At 48.8% G+C, this 18419-nt stretch overlaps 2 protein-coding genes across 9 annotated transcripts; one reads left to right on the top strand and one right to left on the bottom strand.

The window, feature by feature from the left end:
* Window positions 1-7: 7 nt before the first annotated feature.
* Window positions 8-11925, bottom strand: PMEL (premelanosome protein). 5 transcript variants are annotated; one of them, XM_009425173.4, is made up of 13 exons: window positions 11893-11916; window positions 11151-11277; window positions 7511-7621; window positions 7206-7352; window positions 4374-4508; window positions 3824-3985; window positions 3087-3572; window positions 2850-2960; window positions 2004-2120; window positions 1681-1765; window positions 1366-1571; window positions 1176-1263; window positions 8-252 (listed from the first exon to the last, which is right to left on the bottom strand). In XM_009425173.4, the coding sequence occupies exons 1-13, from the start codon at window positions 11905-11907 to the stop codon at window positions 117-119; spliced, it is 1926 nt and encodes a 641-aa protein (XP_009423448.4). In that variant the 5' UTR covers window positions 11908-11916; the 3' UTR covers window positions 8-116. The 5 variants fall into 5 exon arrangements, with proteins under 5 accessions (XP_009423448.4, XP_063642670.1, XP_009423445.4 ...); XM_063786600.1 differs by having other exon boundaries at window positions 2850-3572; window positions 11893-11925; XM_009425170.4 differs by having other exon boundaries at window positions 1176-1284; window positions 2850-3572.
* Window positions 11926-11930: 5 nt separating this feature from the next.
* Window positions 11931-17984, top strand: CDK2 (cyclin dependent kinase 2). Of its 4 annotated transcripts, XM_016923249.4 has the most exons (7): window positions 11950-12339; window positions 13072-13149; window positions 13264-13384; window positions 13993-14163; window positions 14687-14788; window positions 16238-16441; window positions 16715-17984. In XM_016923249.4, exons 1-7 carry the CDS (start codon window positions 12224-12226, stop codon window positions 16817-16819), a joined length of 897 nt encoding a protein of 298 aa, XP_016778738.1. In that variant the 5' UTR covers window positions 11950-12223; the 3' UTR covers window positions 16820-17984. The 4 variants fall into 4 exon arrangements, with proteins under 4 accessions (XP_016778740.1, XP_016778738.1, XP_016778739.1 ...); XM_016923251.4 differs by lacking the exon at window positions 14687-14788 and having other exon boundaries at window positions 11931-12339; XM_016923250.4 differs by lacking the exon at window positions 13072-13149 and having other exon boundaries at window positions 11979-12339.
* The last annotated feature ends 435 nt before the right edge of the window (window positions 17985-18419 follow it).

The raw sequence follows: 18419 nt of genomic DNA, 5'->3' as shown, positions 1-18419 counted from the left end.
ACCAGCATCAGGCTCTGAGTATTTATTTCAGTTAATAGTAGTCTCCCAGGGAAGACTGGGGGAAATATAGGTGTTTCTGTCAACTCCAGGAAAATCAAAGCATCATATGAGAGTACTCAGACCTGCTGCCCACTGAGGAGGGGGCTGTTCTCACCAATGGGACAAGAGCAGAAGATGCGGGGTAGACGCAGCCAGTGACTGCTGCTATGTGGCAACTGGGGAACGGAGAAGTCTTGCTTCATAAGTCTGCGCCTGATATTGGGAGAAGGGGTAAACTGGTTAGCAATGGACAAAGGTAGCTTGTCTGTGCTTCTCCAAAGAAGGGAACACACCCATATCCCAGTCTGCTTAGCCTTGATCCTAGCTTCCTCCCCTTCTCCTCACCTCCAGGGTTTACCCTCTCTTATTTCTGTGGTAACCTCTGTCCATTCCTCCCTCACCCCGTAAGCTTTCCTGCCTAAGGACCATGCCACCCCAGGCCTGGGGGATCTGCCCTTCTTGCAGGTAGAAAACTCAGTTCACCCCAGGCCAGGCATGGTGGCTCATGCCTGTAATCCTAGCACTTTGGGAGGCCAAGGTAGGCAGATCACGAGGTCAGGAGTTTGAGACCAGCCTGGCCAACATGGCGAAACCCTGTCTTTACTAAAAATACAAAAATTAGCCAGGTGTGGTGGCAGGTGCCTGAAATCCCAGCTACTCGGGAAGCTGAAGCAGGAGAATCACTTGAAACTGGAAGGTGGAGGTTGCAGTGAGCTGAGATTATGCCACTATACTCCAGCCTGGGCAAAAAGGGTGAAACTCCGTCTCAAAAAAAAAAGAAAACTCAGTTTACCCAAACTGCCCCCACTCTTCATATTATTAACAACAGTCATTAATATCAATTATTGCACTCTTGCTTCAGAGCCAGGTGCTTTACTCATTGTTTCTAATCTTTACAACAGCCCCACAGGGCAAGTATTAGTTTACCTACTTTTCAGAGGCTTAGACAGGTTAAGCTACTTCCCCCAGGTCCTACAAGCAAGACTGCAACCCAGGTCTGTCTAACTTAAAAGCCTGGGCTCTTTCCTGGACACCATGCTTCCTCAAAGGGAGAGGTGGTTTCTTCTCCCCTTGAGGAAAAGTGAGTAGTGATAATAAGGGATAAGGGGGTCTGAGCTGTGTGATGAGGCCCTTACCTATATATCAGAGATGCAAGGACCACAGCCATCAACACCAGCAAGATGCCCACGATCAGCGGAGCCTGCCCAAGGCCTGCTTCTTGACCTGTGAGAAGAATCCCAGGCACTGCTTCACTCAGTGTCTGCTGCTTGCCAGCTGCCCTCTATCCACTCCCTTCCTCATCTTAGCTCTTGTCCAAGGACCTACCAGGCATGATAAGCTGGGTGCTGACCACTGCCAGGCTGTTGGCATCAGCCAGAGACACATTGAGGCAGTATGTCCCCGAGCCACCCTTCAGTATCTGGTGCAGAACCAGCTGGCAGGCTGGGCTGGGTAGCACAGGCTGGCACAGCCGCTGGGCAGGGGGCTGGCACCCTGGCGATGAGATCTCCATGCAGGCTTCCTTGGGCAGCCTGGAAGAAGTGTCAGCATATATAAGGGGATCTGGGAAGGGACACTAAATGCCAGAGAGCGGAGAAACAGTCAACCAAAGAGTTACCAGCACACTAGTGAGACACTCACCCGCCTTGGCAGGACACAGTCAGCTCAAATGCATCCCCCTCACTGGACGGCACAGCCTGCAGGATCTCGGCACTTTCAATACCCTCTGCAGAGTTGCAAGCTTATCAAGTTAGGATTCCTCTACCTGGCCTCCCCAAAAGCCCAGAGACAGAAAAGCCCCAGGGCTGCTCCACCAATCCCATCCCTGTGCTTTCAAATGAGGACTCTGGCATTTGGGTATTCTTCCTATCTAGGTGAGTAATTCCTCCCAAGGTGTGCTTCCACTGACCAGCCTAGGTAGCACACAGCTGCCTCCATCAGCCCCCAAAGTAGGCAAGACTCACGGACAATGTCCAGGGTGACGGAAAAGGAACCATATCGATACAGAACACAATCCAGGGGGACTTGTCTCTTCACCAGCCTTAAGGTGGCTGTACCATCCAGCAGGGGGCCCAGGGAACCTGGCAGGAGAGGATCAAGGAGGCAAGATCAAGAGACAGATGACTCATCTGGAGGCAGAGGCCAAGCAGGCATTTTTTCAGGTTGAACCAGAGTTACTGGATTCTGGAGTCACAGGCTTGGAATCAGATAAGACCTGGGAAACCTTATTCTATAGATAAGGAAACTGAGGCCCAGAAGAAGAAAATGACTCCTCCAGAGTCACAGTTAGGGGTGGCATTGGAGTTTTAAAAAATCCTCAAATGTTTATCACACCCCACACTATGTCAGGTCCTAGGCTAGACATTCAACATGTGTTAACTCATTTAAGCATCACTGTTTCATTCCTCCCTTTTTGCTTTGGGATGGGAATCCAGGGTTGGGAAATGGAAGGATCAGGATCTCGGAATCTGGGAAGGATTTTCGTGCATTTATGCTTGAACAGAAAATGAGCTATAAATATTATATAAATGATCACAGTCTGTTCCCTGGTCTCGCCAACCGTTCTCAGCAGTAGAGAAAGCAACAAGCTCTTTCCTCATGGCCTAGGGGAAGACCTTGGTTTCCTGAACTCCAGACCTATTCCATGTCATTAAGAGAGACTGGAGGGCTTTATAGCCAGGCCAGTGAGAACTCTGAGGGGACCATAGTGCTAAGCAAAGGATTGGGTAACATCTGAGTCCTGGGTAAGACTTACAGAGTAGAGCAGGGTACCCCACCTCCGTGAACCTCATTCGCACTGACACTCTTACCTGTAATACTTTCCGTAGACATGATTGAGCTGGCATCTGGACCTTCAGGCTCAGGGATAGGTAGCTCTCTAGCTGTGGTCTCCACCCACTCTGTAGTTGTTACCTGTGCAGCTGTGGTTCCAGAAAGCACCACAATTGATACCTCTGCAGGTGTCATACCTGTAGCCTCTGGAGTTGACATCTCTGCCAGTGTGGTACCCATGACCTCTGAAACTGGCACCTTCTCAGGTGTCGTACCTGTGCTCTCTGCAGTTGGCATCTGCACAGGTGCAGTGCTTATGACTTCAGTGGTTGGCACCTGCACAGATGTGGTTCCAGAGGGCTCTGCAGTTGGCGCCTGACCAGGTGTAGTACCCACGACTTCTGTAGTAGGCACTTGGCCAGCTGTGGTGTTAGGGGCCTCTGCAGTTGGCCTGTGCCCATCTGTGGTGCCTGGAACTGGGGAGGAGCCACAGGAGGTGAGAGGAATGGCAGCCTGCAGGACCACCTGGGCAATGACTGGGCCAGGCTCCAGGTAAGTATGAGTGACCACAAGTGCCCGAGAGATCAGGGTTCCACTACTGTCTCCAAAGTCCCAGGTGTAGGAGAGGTCAGCTTCAGCCAGATAGCCACTGGGGTCATGGAGCTGGAGGGCAAAGGTCAGAGGCTGATTTCTCAGGAAGTGCTTGTTCCCTCCATCCAAGGCCCGCAGCTGGGACACGCTCACGGAGAAAGGCACCTGGTCTGGGATTGGAGCCAGAAAAGGTGAGAACCAGGCCTGAGCCACAGCTTCTCCTTTCACAGCCACACCCTCCAACTCCAAGCTGACTGGCTGGCCCTTCACTGGCACTAAGCCTCACATTTCTCTGCCTAGGTCTTCCTGGCCCTTCTACTTTAAGTTTGCACAGCATTTCACCTTTCTCCTTTCCAGTCCATCCAAGCCTCCCTGCCTTCTCTTGCCCTACAACTGGCCTTGCCCCTTCCTAAACCCTTACCAGTAATGGTGAAGGCTGAGCTGGAATGAGCAAGAGGCACATAGCTCCGGGATCCCCGGCGATGGTAGACAGTCACTTCCATGGTGTGTGTGCCCAGCATTGCCCTGCCTGTCCCAATGCTCAGCCCAGACACTGGGCCCCCTAGAACTTGCCAGTATTGGCCTGAAGTTTTTGGAATGAAAAGCAAGGAAGAAGAGATTACTGGTCAAAGGGGACTGAGGGACAGGCTTCGAAACGGCACTGGAGATGGGAGGTCAGGAAGTATGATTACTTCTGAGGGTGTTCGGAAGGCTGTGATATGGGGGGACAGGGAAGGGGTCCTAATGAGGCATTCCATGGGGTAGGACTACAATTGAGGAAGAGTTGCCAGAAAGAATTATGATAGAGTTGAAGGGGGCTAGGTGCTAAGAAAGAGAAAAGATCTAAGAGGAAAATGAAGATTAGAGAAAATCACAGAAGTTAAGGTGGAAGGGGCGGCCAAAAGAAAGGTGATCAGGTAGAAAGAAGTAAACACAAGTGTGGATGATAGGCTGAGAAGGGAGTCCCTCACCCCAGGTCTTCCAGACATAAACAAAGCTTCTCTTCTGAGACCAAGAGCCAGATGGGCAAGGTCCACCATCAGGGAAGATGCAGGCATCGTCAGTTTCCTGGGGATACACTGGCTGTCCTCCCCACACCTGGCTCCCTGAAAGATAAATACAGAGTCACTCTCAAACCCTGGCATTCTTTTTTGTATATCAAAACCCCTAAAATTGCTCCCAGGGTATCAGAGAGGGGCTCTGGGAATATTCCCTAGCTAGAAAGTACATTCTCCATGATATAACCATTTGGGGTGGTAGTTGGGGGTTGAGGGTGTGGAAACTACATTTTTTTTTTAGAGACAGGGTCTTAGTCTGATGCCCAGGCTGGAGTGCAGTGGTGTGATCACAGCTCACTGGAGTGTCAACCTCCCAGGGTCAAGCAATCCTCCCACCTCAGCCTCCCGAGTAGCTGGGACTACAGGTATGCACCACCATACCCAGCTAATTTTATTTTTTTGTAGAGACAGGGTCTTGCTATATTGCCAGGACTGGTCTTGAACTCCTGGGCTTAAGCAATCCTCCCGCCTCAGCCTCCCGAAGTGCTGGGTTTACAGGCGTGCACCACCGTGCCTGGCCAGAAGCTATAATTTAATTGGCCAGGTGTGGTGGCTCATGGCTGTAAACCCAGCACTTTGGGAAGCTGAGGTGGGAGGACTGCTTGAGGCATGGAATTCAAGACCAGCCTGATCAACATAGCAAGACCCTGTCTCTACAAAATACATTTTAAAAAAATTAGCCAGGTGTGGTGATATGCACCTGTAGTTCCAGCTACTCCAGGGGCTGAGGAAGGAGGATCACTTGAGCCCAGGAGGTTGAGGCTGCAATTAGCTATGATCACACCACTGTACTCCAGCCTGGGAGAGAGAGAAGGACCCTGACTTTAAAATAAATAAATAAATAAATAAATAAAATAAGAAAAATAAAAGAAAAAAAAGATATATGTATATATATATAGCCACATATCAAAATATTTAGAGTGATTTGCTCTAGCTAGTGGAATAAAAATAACAGCACTAGGGGGCCAGGCGCAGTGGCTCACACCTGTAATCCTAGCACTTTGGGAGTCTGAAGTGGTTAAATCACCTGAGGTCAGGAGTTCAAGACCAGCCTGGCCAACATGGTAAAACCCTGTCTCTACTAAAAATACAAAAATTAGCCAGGCGTGCTGGCGGAAGCCTATAATCCCAGCTACCCAGGAGGCTGAGGCAGGAGAATCGCTGGAACCTGGGAGGTGGAGGCTGCAGTGAGCCAAGATCGCACCACTGCATTCCAGCCTGAGCGACACAGCGAGACTCTGTCTCAAAAATAAATACATAAATAAATAACAGCACTAGATAGCATTTATTTAGCCTTTACTGTAGGCTAGAGCAGACACTACATTAAGTACTTTACACATATTATCACATTCTAATCCTTACAACAATCCTTTTATCTTCGGAAATGGAAACACAGTGAGGTGGGCAGATCACTTGATCTCAGGAGTTTGAGTCATCCTGGATAACATGGTGAAACCCCGTCTCTACTAAAAATACAAAAGAATTAGCCGGGCATGGTGACATGCGCCTGTACCAGCTACTCGGGAGGCTACTCCCAGCTACTCAGGAGGCTGAGGCGGAAGGATCACTTGAACCCAGGAGGCAGAGGTTGCAGTGAGCTGAGATCCTGCCACTGCACTCCAGCCTGAGCGACACAGCCAGACTCTGTCTCAAAGAAAAGAAAAAAAAGAAATGGAAACACAAAACAAGTAACTTGCCCAAGGTCACATATCAAGGACAAGTTTAAATATAGGTCTGTTCAACTTCTAGGTCCCCTGAATTCTGCTGTCCTCCACTTTAGGGACTGTAATTTTCTTTTTTCTTTTTGAGACAGGGTCTCACTCTGTCACCCAGGCTGAAGTACAGTGGCGTGATCATGCAGTCTCGACCTCCCAGGCTCATGATCCTCCCACCTGAGACTCCTGAGTAGCAGGGACTACAGCTGTAATTTTCTTTTCTTTTTGCTTTCTGTTTTTTGTTTTTGTTTTTGTTTTTTTGAAATGGAGTCTCGCTCTGTCGCCCAGGCTGGAGTGCAGTGGCATGATCTCGGTTCACTGCAAGCTCCACCTCCTGGGTTCACGCCATTCTCCTGTCTCAGCCCCCCAAGTAGCTGGGACTACATGTGCCTGCCACCACGCCCGGCTAATTTTTGTATTTTTTTTTTTAGTAGAGACAGGGTTTCACCGTGTTAGCCAGGATGGTCTGGATCTCCTGACCTCGTGATCCGCCCGCCTCGGCCTCCGAAAGTGCTGCGATTACAAGCGTGAGCCACCGCGCCCGGCCTTCTCTGTGTTTTTAAATTTTAACTACAATGAGTATGTATTACACATATAACTTGTTTTAAAAATTAAAGGAGGAGGCCGGGTGTGATGGCTCACGCCTGTAATCCCAGAACTTTGGGAGGCCGAGGCGGGCGGATCACAAGGTCAGGAGACGGAGACTGTACTGGCTAACACGGTGAAACCCTGTCTCTACTAAAAATACAAAAAAAAATTAGCCGGGCATGGTGGCGGGCGCCTGTAGTCCCAGCTACTCGGGAGGCTGAGGCAGGAAAATGGCGTGAACCCGGGAGGCGGAGCTTGCAGTGAGCCGAGATTGCGCCACTGCACTCCAGCCTGGGCGACAGAGCGAGACTCCGTCTCAAAAATGAAAAAAAAAAAAAAAAAAAAAAAAAAGTAGAGAAGGAAGGGGCATTCCCTGAGCTCACTGGGCATACCAGGGAACCTGAGCCCTAGGAATAAGGACCTAGAATAGAGAAGTACTCACCATTGATGATGGTATTGTTGACCCAGATAACCTGCCCATCTGGCAATACCTTTTGGCTTCCAGGGAAGTTCAAGGCAATAGAGAAGGAGGCATTTGCACCAATCAGTGTAGGCCCATCATTACTGACCTTGAGGGACACTTGACCACCTGGGAAGGAAAGCTACATTAGCTGGGACTCCTGGGCTTCCCCTCCCTGTATACGTTTCCCCTCCTTTTCTTCCCAAGCTACACTCGATGCAGTTCATCTTGCTTTTTTCCTCATCCCACTCCCACCATGCCCTCCCCTGGAACTTCCAAGTTCCTACCTCTCCAGCAGTCAAGTCTCTGGGCTTCTGTCCACTCTGGATACAGCTGCCTGTTCCAGGCTTTGGTTCTGAGTTGCTTTGAGACACCAAGCCAGTCCTGGTTTCTGGGTACTAAAAGGAATGTGCCATGAAGGGCCCTAGGATCCTTTCAGTTCCTTCTCAGGGATAACACTCTATTCATGTCACCCCATTCATTCTCACATTCGAAGTGCATTTTTTTTTTTTTTTTTTTTTTTTTTTGAGATGGAGTTTCGCTCTTGTTGCCCAGGCTGGAGTGCAATGGCATGATCTCGGCTCATTGCAACCTCTGTCTCCTGGGTTCAAGCGATTCTCCTGCCTCAGCCTCCTGAGTAGCTGGGATTACAGGCGCCCACGACCACACCCAACTAATTTTTGTATTTTTAGTTTCGCCATGTTTCATGGTTTCTCCATATTGGCCAGGTTTGTCTCGAACTCCTGACCTCAAGTGATCCAACCACTTCGGCCTCCCAAAGTGCTGGGATTATAGGCGTGAGCCACTGCGCCTGGCCTGTTTTGTTTTAAATCAAGACATAATTCACATACCATAAAATTTACTTTTAGCCAGGCACGGTGGCTCACATCTGTAATCCCAGCACTTTGAGAGGCTGAGGCAGGTGGATCACAAGGTCAGGAGTTCGAGACCAGCCTGGCCAAGTGAAACCCTGTCTCTACTAAAAATACAAAAATTAGCCGGGCGTGGTGGCGGGCACCTGTAGTTCCAGCTACTCAGGAGGCTGAGGCAGGAGAATTGCTTGAACCCAGGAGGCAGAGGTGGCAGTGAGCCGAGATCACACCACTGCACTCCAGCCTGGGCTACAGAGCAAGACTCCATCTCAAAAAAAAAAATAAAAATTTACTTTTGAACATGATCAAATTTGTGTTTTAGAAAGATCACGATGGCAAGCAGTGAGGAGGATGGATTAGAGGCTGGCAGAGATTGGGGATGGGGACAGGGAAGACAAAATTATTGTAACTGACCAAGAGAGGTCTGAGAAGAAAAGGATATGCTGGACCTCCATCTGCCCCACCCAGGTCCAACAACTATCAACACCTTGCCACATTTGCTTTGTTTATCCTTACTAGTTATTGTTTTTGTTTTTGTTTTGGCTAAAGTATGTAAAAGCAAATCCCAGACATCGTGTTATTTTAACCCTACAAATTTAAAATGTATGAGTATTTTCTTGCATAAGCACAATGTCATTTCATGCTAGACAAAATTATCAAACTCAGTCCATATAAAATTTCATAAATATCTGGAAAAAGGTCTTATGATTTTTAAAATCAGGATCCAAAATATAAGTACAGTCTTTTTGTTAAGAGCCTTAGGTGGGTGGGTGTGAACAGACTCTTTCCAGGATACATTAAGGAATATAGTAAAAGAAAAAGACTTGAAACTGCAGCACAGTGAGGAAAGTCAGATCAAGGAGAACTTCCTAGAAATCTGTGAGACTAAACATCTAGGGAGAAAGCAGGGCTGGGATGTAATGTATGTATTTCAGCACAGCAGAAACTACCCTCACCCCATTTTTCCCTTTCCTGCAGAAACCTCTCTCCCCTCCCCTTCCCTCCCCTCTCCTCTCCTTTCTGTATATAGTTCAGCACAGCAAAAACTACCCTCACCCCATTTTTGCCTTTCCTGCAGAAACTTCCTTCCCTTTCCCTTTCCCCTTTCCTTTCCTTTTGATACAGGGTTTTGCTCTCTCACCCTGCGTGCAGTGGCACGTTCATCGCTCACTGCAGCCTCAAACTCCTAGGCTGAAGCCATCTTCCTCATTAGCCTCCCAAGTGGCTAGGACCACAGGTGCTCACCACCAAGCCCGGCTAATTTTTTTTTTTTTTTTTTTTTTTTTGAGACAGAGTTTCGCTCTTGTTGCCCAGGCTGGAAGGCTGGAATACAATGGCACGATCTCAGCTTACTACAACCTCCGCCTCCCGGGTTCAAGCGATTCTCCTGCCTCAGCCTCCTGAGTGGCTGGGATTACAGGCATGCGCCACCACGCCCAGCTAATTTTGTATTTTTAGTAGAGACTGGGTTTCTCTATGTTGGTCAGGCTGGTCTCAAACTCCCTACTTCAGCTGATCCACCTGCCTTGGCCTCGCAAAGTGCTGGGATTACAGGCGTGAGCCACCAAGCCTGGCCTAGGCCTGGCTAATTTTTTTACTTTTCATAGAGACAAGGTCTCACTATGTTGCTCAGGCTGGTCTTGAACTCCTGGGCTCAAGCAATCCTATGACCACGGCCTCCCAAAGTGCTGGGATTACAGGTGTGAGCCACTACACCCGGCCTCTTTATCTCTTTTCTTTTCTTTTCTTTTTTTATTTTTTTGAGACAGAGTCTTGCTGTTGCCCAGGCTGGAATGCAATGGTGTGATCTCGGCTCACTGCAACCTCTGCCTCCCAGGTTCAAGCGATTCTCATGCCTCGGCCTCCCAAGTAGTTGGGATTACAGGTGCGTACCACCATGCCCAGCTAATTTTTGTATTTTTAGTAGAGATGGAGTTTCACCATATTGGCCAGGCTGGTCTGACCTCAAGTGATCCACCCGTCTCAGCCTCTCAAAGTGCTAGGATTACAGGCATGAGTTACTGTGCCGGGCCTCATCCCCTTTCTTTTTTTTTTTTTTTTTTTTTGAGACGGAGACTCGCTCTGTCACCCAGGCTGGAGTGCATTGGTGTGATCTTGGCTCACTGCAACCTCTGCCTTCTGGGTTCAAGTGATTCTCCAGCCTCAGCCTTCTGAGTAGCTGGGACTACAGGCATGTGCCACCATGCCCAGCTCATTTTTGTACTTTTAGTAGAGACGGGGTTTCACCATATTGGCCAGGCTGGTCTCGAACTCCTGACCTCATGATCCACCTGCTTCAGCCTCCCAAAGTGCTGGGATTACAGGCGTGAGCCACGGCGCCCGGCCTCATTCCCTTCCTAATGTGTGCTGTAACCCTAGTTGATTCTGCTGGGGGAGGATCTGGAATCATCTATTGAGCATCCCACCACTAGAGCAAGAGAAGTCATAAGATACCCCATTGTTTCTCCACTTCCAACTCTCCTCAGAGCAGCACGGGACATTCCAGACCCTCTCACCACCCCACCCCCGCCCCTTGCTCCTGTCACGAGGCCCAATCCCCCAGAGCCCTTTCATGTGATGCTCAGCTGAGACCCCTCTGCCTATCTCTCCAGCCCCACAACAAAAGGTCTGGGCTGTGTTCACCCGTACCCATCCCAAGAGGAGAGGATTGTATCTCCTTAGTGTTCTTACCCAATACCACATTCTCTGACTCCCCACTTTAAATCTCCTACCCCGAGAGACGTTTCCTAAAAGAGTCTCCCGCACATTTCACCCCTTTGGAGCCCGTGCTCCAGCTCACTGCCAAGGAAGCCTCAGAATCAGTGCCACAGAGACCTTCTATCCTTCTGCCCCTCCAAGCATATGAGATTATTTTCAGGCTCAATCCCAAATCTCCATGTAGGGAGGGAGCCCAGGTGCCCACATCCTCACTAAATCAAATGAGTGGGAGACGCCTGAAATATTGCCCCTATCTCCCATTAGGAGGACAGAAACCAGAGCAGGGAGAATTCATCCCCAAGTTCACACCTGCTCATGTCCACATATCCACACATACCTTTTGTAGCCCCCACAGCCAGCAAAGCACCTATCACAGCCAAATGAGGAAGGCATCTTTTTAGCACCAGATCCATTGTGTTCTTCCCTCCAGCAACCAAAGGCACTGGGGGGACTGGGATAGGCCCCTATATAAGAAAAGGGTGCTCATTTGCATAGCCCTTCCTCTTCTCCCTCAGAGAAGGCCTGGGAGGGGCCGGAGGAGAGGAAAAAGGAAAAACTGACAAAGGGATCCTGGTCCCTAGACATTGCTTTCCCATCCTGCTACTCAATGACAGTTTCTGGTTTCACTGGGTCACTCTCATCTTGATGCACTCCCGGGCAAGAGCTAACTGAAAGGCAGCTGCATAACACATACCAGACACAACAGTTTATCATGGGAGAGTGAATTAAACCAGGAACTTCTCAAAAAGACAGAAACAGAACCCTGCATCCCAAAACAGAGACAGTGTCGGGGTATGCTATGAGGCAGAGGCAACGACTCCTCTGAGGCCCAGGATTCCTTTGCGACGAGATTCCTGGCTTCCTGGTTTCCAAAGGAGGCTCCTGGGCCAGGTGGAATTTAACCTTAGGTCGATACATATTTTCCCCAGGACTGGTGAAAATAGTGAGTTAGAAATCAAGAAATCCCTACAGACTAGAGACATAGGTAGGAAACTTGGACCCAAAGCAGGTACTTGGGAAGAGTGTTCAGCCGCCCCACCGGGGAAGAAACTTGTCTAGCCCCCAAGAACCAAACTTGCCTGGGGCGGGATCATTTGCGGGGAGGAGCGCTGGGCTCGCCCCCCGGCTCTGACGTTGACCAATAGAAAGGCCTGGGGGCGGAGCCAGGGAAACGCGGGAAGCAGGGGCGGGGCCTCTGGTGGCGGTCGGGAACTCGGTGGGAGGCGGTAACATTGTTTCAAGTTGGCCAAATTGACAAGAGCGAGAGGTATACTGCGTTCCATCCCGACCCGGGGCCACGGTACTGGGCCCTGTTTCCCCCTCCTCGGCCCCCGAGAGCCAGGGTCCGCCTTCTGCAGGGTTCCCAGGCCCCCGCTCCAGGGCCGGGCTGACCCGACTCGCTGGCGCTTCATGGAGAACTTCCAAAAGGTGGAAAAGATCGGAGAGGGCACGTACGGAGTTGTGTACAAAGCCAGAAACAAGTTGACGGGAGAAGTGGTGGCGCTTAAGAAAATCCGCCTGGACACGTGAGTGGCCTCTGTACCCGGGACTCCTAACTGGAGACCTCCTTGATTGTCCCCCCCAACCCCCCACGGGCGGGTAGCCGTCCAGGGACCGGAAGAGAGCAGGGAGGGACTTCTTTAGAAGTGGAGAGGTGGGTTGGGGGCCAGTAGAAGATGAAGAGTATACTTATACTCCCTGGGGAGAGTATAGGGTGGTGTGGAATCCATGGAAAACTTTCTTCCCAAACTGAGCCGGATCGTGCCCCCAAATGTGCGACTACAGACTCGGGGAGAGAAAGGAGGTCTCTGAGATGAGGTCCAAGACTCTCCATGGAGTGGAGTTATGTGGGAACCGGCGAGAATCGCCTTTCTGAATGAAGAGCCCTCTTCACTGCCCCACCCTCACCTTAGAATTCTCTCCTCTTTCCAAAGAATGGCAGTTGAACCTCACTGGCCCCTCTGGGGAGGCTGGGGGCTACTCCTGCATTTTTTCCCCTCCATTACAGTCTCCCTGCTTCACCTTCACCAGGCGGCTTTACTTACCTACCCCTGGGAAAAGAGGAGATAATGGCCTTAATATGTCCAAAAACCACACCCTGACTACCCAAGAATTAGCTCTTACCATCACCCTTTCTCTTCTCTCACTTTCCTAGGGGGTGCTGGGTGGTGTCTCCTTGGGGGAAAGAAATGACTAGGTGGGGGGGAAGGGAATATTTGTAACCATATTCCCATCTCTGCTTTCCCAACCTCTCCAAGTGAGACTGAGGGTGTGCCCAGTACTGCCATCCGAGAGATCTCTCTGCTTAAGGAGCTTAACCATCCTAATATTGTCAAGTAAGTATGCGTCTGAGAGGTGATCCAGCTGGAAAGGAGGATAAGTTCTGTCTGTACAGTGTGGGCATTTCTCTCTCTCTCACACCTCCATTTCCTCAAACTTTCCTTCTCTAGGCTGCTGGATGTCATTCACACAGAAAATAAACTCTACCTGGTTTTTGAATTTCTGCACCAAGATCTCAAGAAATTCATGGATGCCTCTGCTCTCACTGGCATTCCTCTTCCCCTCATCAAGGTAATGCTTCTCATCAGCTCCTCTCATCATGGGCATGTCTTGGGGGATTGGTGGCAGGCAATTCAGGGTGATATTTTATGATTTTGGCCTCCTTCTGAGCCCTCATCCCCTATACACACACACTCCCCTTCTTTTTGTGTCTCCTTCCCTGCTCATTATATTCATTAACCCTAGGGTTGGACTGAACAATCAAAGTTGAAACTCTAGTGAGTCAACCTAGCAACTCAGGTGGGAGGTCAGATGAAACTCAGATAAACGGGATTTGAGAGCACTTGGTAAATTCCTCCAAAAAGCCCTTCCATTTGGTAGAAGACCTAGCTAGTGAGTCCCTATTGTCTATTTTAGGGCTGAATTCTTCACTCCCAGAGCTACTTTCAATCTATTAACAAACATTTGTTCAATGCACAGCATGTAGAAAAGGGATGCAAAATTGAGTAAGACTTGGTCCTTATCCTCTCTGGGCTGACAGTCCATTGGGAGAAATAGCTTGTAAATATGTAACTATAATCCAACATAATAAAGGCTTTAGTAGAGTTTTGGGGGCACAGAGCAAACCCAATCTGCTCACTGTAATGGAGAAACACAGTCCTCTCTTTCTCCTTTGTCAGAGCTATCTGTTCCAGCTGCTCCAGGGCCTAGCTTTCTGCCATTCTCATCGGGTCCTCCACCGAGACCTTAAACCTCAGAATCTGCTTATTAACACAGAGGGGGCCATCAAGCTAGCAGACTTTGGACTAGCCAGAGCTTTTGGAGTCCCTGTTCGTACTTACACCCATGAGGTGAGTCCCTTTATGTCTTTTTTCTCTGAGCTTCCCAAGAGGTGTTAACTAGGGTATTCACAAAGTTACTAAAAATATCTGGCTAACAGTTTCTTACTAGGTAGAAATAATCTCTTGACATCCTAAAGAGTCTTAGGGTATGCATGGAATTCATACTGTGTTGCTAACTGGGCCCACACCTGTAATACCAATACTTTGGGAGGCTGAGGTGGGAGGATCACTTGAGCCCAGGAGTTCGAGACCATCATGGGCAACATAGCGAGACCCCATCTCTACAAATTTACAAAAAGAAAAAATTTAGAAATAAAATTATGACCAATTTGTCTCAAGTTTTTCCAGGAAGATCTCAAATTAGGGGTTCAGTCCAGAACTATGGACTGGAAATCAGTGGGAGGGGAAAGATGGAGGGAAGGAAACTGCTTGTTAAGAGGCCAAGAGTAAGCAGAGTAGTGTTGAGGAACTGAGATGCGGGAATTTCCATACCCTATAAACCACCCCGCCCCTCCCTATTCCCGTCCCTCAGGTGGTGACCCTGTGGTACCGAGCTCCTGAAATCCTCCTGGGCTGCAAATATTATTCCACAGCTGTGGACATCTGGAGCCTGGGCTGCATCTTTGCTGAGATGGTATGGAGGCTTGCCCAAGTTCCACCCAGCCCCCTCCCCCTCCTCCCCACATCCAAGAACAACAGAACTGCTTCTTGGCCCAGACCTATGGCCCTTCTATCACAGGGTTCTCTCTCTAAAGTAGCACCAAGGGGAATGGTGGGAAAGGATGCAACTGTTGCGCTGATATCAACCACAGTGTTAGGATATCCTCAAACAGCCTTAGTACCTGGTATACATCTCTTATCCCTGAAATGAGTTAAAGCATTTCTGCAGCTGTTTTAGCTGTAGTCTGCATATATTTGGGAGAATGATTCCATTTAGTGCCTCTTTTATTTCAGGCCTTCATTTCAAGGCTTGTAGACCTTGTTGTATGGTGCCAGCAATGTAGTGAAGACAACTGTGGTCATTTTACCCACACCCTTCATTTAAACTGCAGATTTAGGCAGGGTGCAGTGGCTCACACCTATAATCCCAGCACTTTGGGAGGCTGAGGTAGGTGGATCACCTGAGGTCAGGAGTTCGAGACCAGCCTGGCCAACATGTTAAAACCCTGTCTCTACTAAAAATACAAAAATTAGCCAGGTGTGGCTACTTGGGATTACACACCTGTAATCCCAGCTACTTGGGAGGCCAAGGCAGGAGAATCGGTTGAATCCGGGAGATGGATGTTGAAGTGAGCCAAGATTGCACCACTGCACTCCAGCCTGGGTGACAGAATGAGATTCCATCTCAAAAAAAAAAAAAGATTTAGATCATGTTCCCCTTCAACCTCTGGCTTTTCAGACTGAAGGATCCTTGAAGCCTGGCTTTATGTAGAAGCTCCCATCTCCTTTAATATAACAGTGCAGTGCAGTAGGCTGTCTTCAAATCAGCAATATGTTTTATTGTCTTTTATCTTGGTTGTAACCAAGAGCTTAAAGACCATTAGCCTATACATATGTAATGTGCATTTATCCCCCCAGTGCATTACCTTACAATTGTCCGTATTCCTCTCTCAATTCATCAAAAAATATTTGTTAAGCACCTAGTGGGTACCCAGCACCATGCTAGGTGCTGTGGGGAACACAGAAGAAATGGAAGACAGAGTCTCTGCCCGCTGTGCTCGTATCTAGAAGTGGCTGCATCACAAGGTTGGGGGATGACCGCAGTGTCTACCCCCTACCCCGTGAGTGGCTTGGGATACCTTTGCTACATGTCAGTGGCACCCCAGACATTCACCCCCTCCCAGACCCACCCAGCCTTGGGGATCTGCAAAGCCATGGTTGGGGGAAGGAAGGAGGGGGCGAGGAGACAGATGAAGGAACTTCATTGTCTCAGGTTCTGTGTGACTGACCCCATGAAAGGCCCTGGGGAGGGAGTCATGGGGCCCTGCTGACCTTTTACTGTCTGTGGGAACTCCTTTGTATAGAGGAGAGTTTTGACTGACGTCAACGTGGGTCTTGGCATTTCCTCTTTCCCCATTTTCAGGTGACTCGCCGGGCCCTATTCCCTGGAGATTCTGAGATTGACCAGCTCTTCCGGATCTTTCGGACTCTGGGGACCCCAGATGAGGTGGTGTGGCCAGGAGTTACTTCTATGCCTGATTACAAGCCAAGTTTCCCCAAGTGGGCCCGGCAAGATTTTAGTAAAGTTGTACCTCCCCTGGATGAAGATGGACGGAGCTTGTTATCGGTGAGAGTGGGCACCTGTTTTCCCTCATTCATTTCTCCCAGGGAAGGGCTTTTCCAGGATGAAGGAAGGATGAGACCCTGAAATCTGGGCCTCAGTGTTTCATTTCCCTGGTTCCTGCTCTCCCTGTTGGCACACTGATTCAGCTATGGGAGGATGGAAGTGAGAATTCTGCCTTGGGTAGAAGGAGTTCTGGTTTCCTGATTTCTGGGAACACCTGCTGCCCATTTAGTCCACTATCACATCATTGAAGTCAACATGCATCTCTCCCTCTAGCAAATGCTGCACTACGACCCTAACAAGCGGATTTCGGCCAAGGCAGCCCTGGCTCACCCTTTCTTCCAGGATGTGACCAAGCCAGTACCCCATCTTCGACTCTGATAGCCTTCTTGAAGCCCCCAGCCCTAATCTCACCCTCTCCTCCAGTGTGGGCTTGACCAGGCTTGGCCTTGGGCTATTTGGACTCAGGTGGGCCCTCTGATCTTGCCTTAAACACTCACCTTCTAGTCTTGGCCAGCCAACTCTGGGAATACAGGGGTGAAAGGGGGGAACCAGTGAAAATGAAAGGAAGTTTCAGTATTAGATGCACTTAAGTTAGCCTCCACCACCCTTTCCCCCTTCTCTTAGTTATTGCTGAAGAGGGTTGGTATAAAAATAATTTTAAAAAAGCCTTCCTACACGTTAGATTTGCCGTACCAATCTCTGAATGCCCCATAATTATTATTTCCAGTGTTTGGGATGACCAGGATCCCAAGCCTCCTGCTGCCACAATGTTTATAAAGGCCAAATGATAGCAGGGGCTAAGTTGGTGCTTTTGAGAACCAAGTAAAACAAAACCACTGGGAGGAGTCTATTTTAAAGAATTCGGTTGAAAAAATAGATCCAATCAGTTTATACCCTAGTTAGTGTTTTGCCTCACCTAATAGGCTGGAGACTGAAGACTCAGCCCGGGTGGGGCTGCAGAAAAATGATTGGCCCCAGTCCCCTTGTTTGTCCCTTCTACAGGCATGAGGAATCTGGGAGGCCCTGGGACAGGGATTATGCTTCATTCCAATCTATTGCTTCACCATGGCCTTATGAGGCAGGTGAGAGATGTTTGAATTTTTCTCTTCCTTTTAGTATTCTTAGTTCTTCAGTTGCCAAGGATCCCTGATCCCATTTTCCTCTGAAGTCCACCTCCTACCCCATAGGAGTTAGAAGTTAGGGTTTAGGCATCATTTTGAGAATGCTGACACTTTTTCAGGGCTGTGATTGAGTGAGGGCATGGGTAAAAATATTTCTTTAAAAGAAGGATGAACAATTATATTTATATTTCAGGTTATATCCAATAGTAGAGTTGGCTTTTTTTTTTTTTTGGTCATAGTGGGTGGATTTGTTGCCATGTGCACCTTGGGGTTTTGTAATGACAGTGCTAAAAAAAAAAAGCATTTTTTTGTTTGTTTATGATTTGTCTCTGTCACCCTTGTCCTTGAGTGCTCTTGCTATTAACGTTATTTGTAATTTAGTTTGTAGCTCATTAAAAAAATGTGCCTAGTTTTATAGTTCATCTCTTTCCTCCTCTTATTTACTGAAAGAATGGTGGGAGACAGAATATGAATGTGTGTATGTGATCATTGATTTCAGACCCCTTTTCCTAATCTCTCTGTGCATGGCTGCCCACCCCACCCCATTTTGGCTAGTGCTGACGGTGAACAAAGTGGTTATTATCATCCCTATTTATGGCTGGGGAAACTGAAGCCTATATACTTCCTACTTCACTTTCTCCACACACCAGCAAACCTCCTTTCCCCCAGCCAACATACCACACACACACCACACCACACACACACCACACACACACCACACAATCATATACACACATATACCACACACACCACGTATACATATACCAAATACACACACACCCCATACATACACACACCCATGCACATACATAGCGGCAGGAAGAGGGCTCCCGGGGAATTTGCCTTTCGACACTGCA

The sequence above is a fragment of the Pan troglodytes genome, chromosome 10, assembly GCF_028858775.2.
Source record: "Pan troglodytes isolate AG18354 chromosome 10, NHGRI_mPanTro3-v2.0_pri, whole genome shotgun sequence".
Classification (NCBI taxonomy): Eukaryota; Metazoa; Chordata; class Mammalia; order Primates; family Hominidae; genus Pan; species Pan troglodytes.
This window is presented reverse-complemented; position numbering and strand designations above follow the sequence as displayed.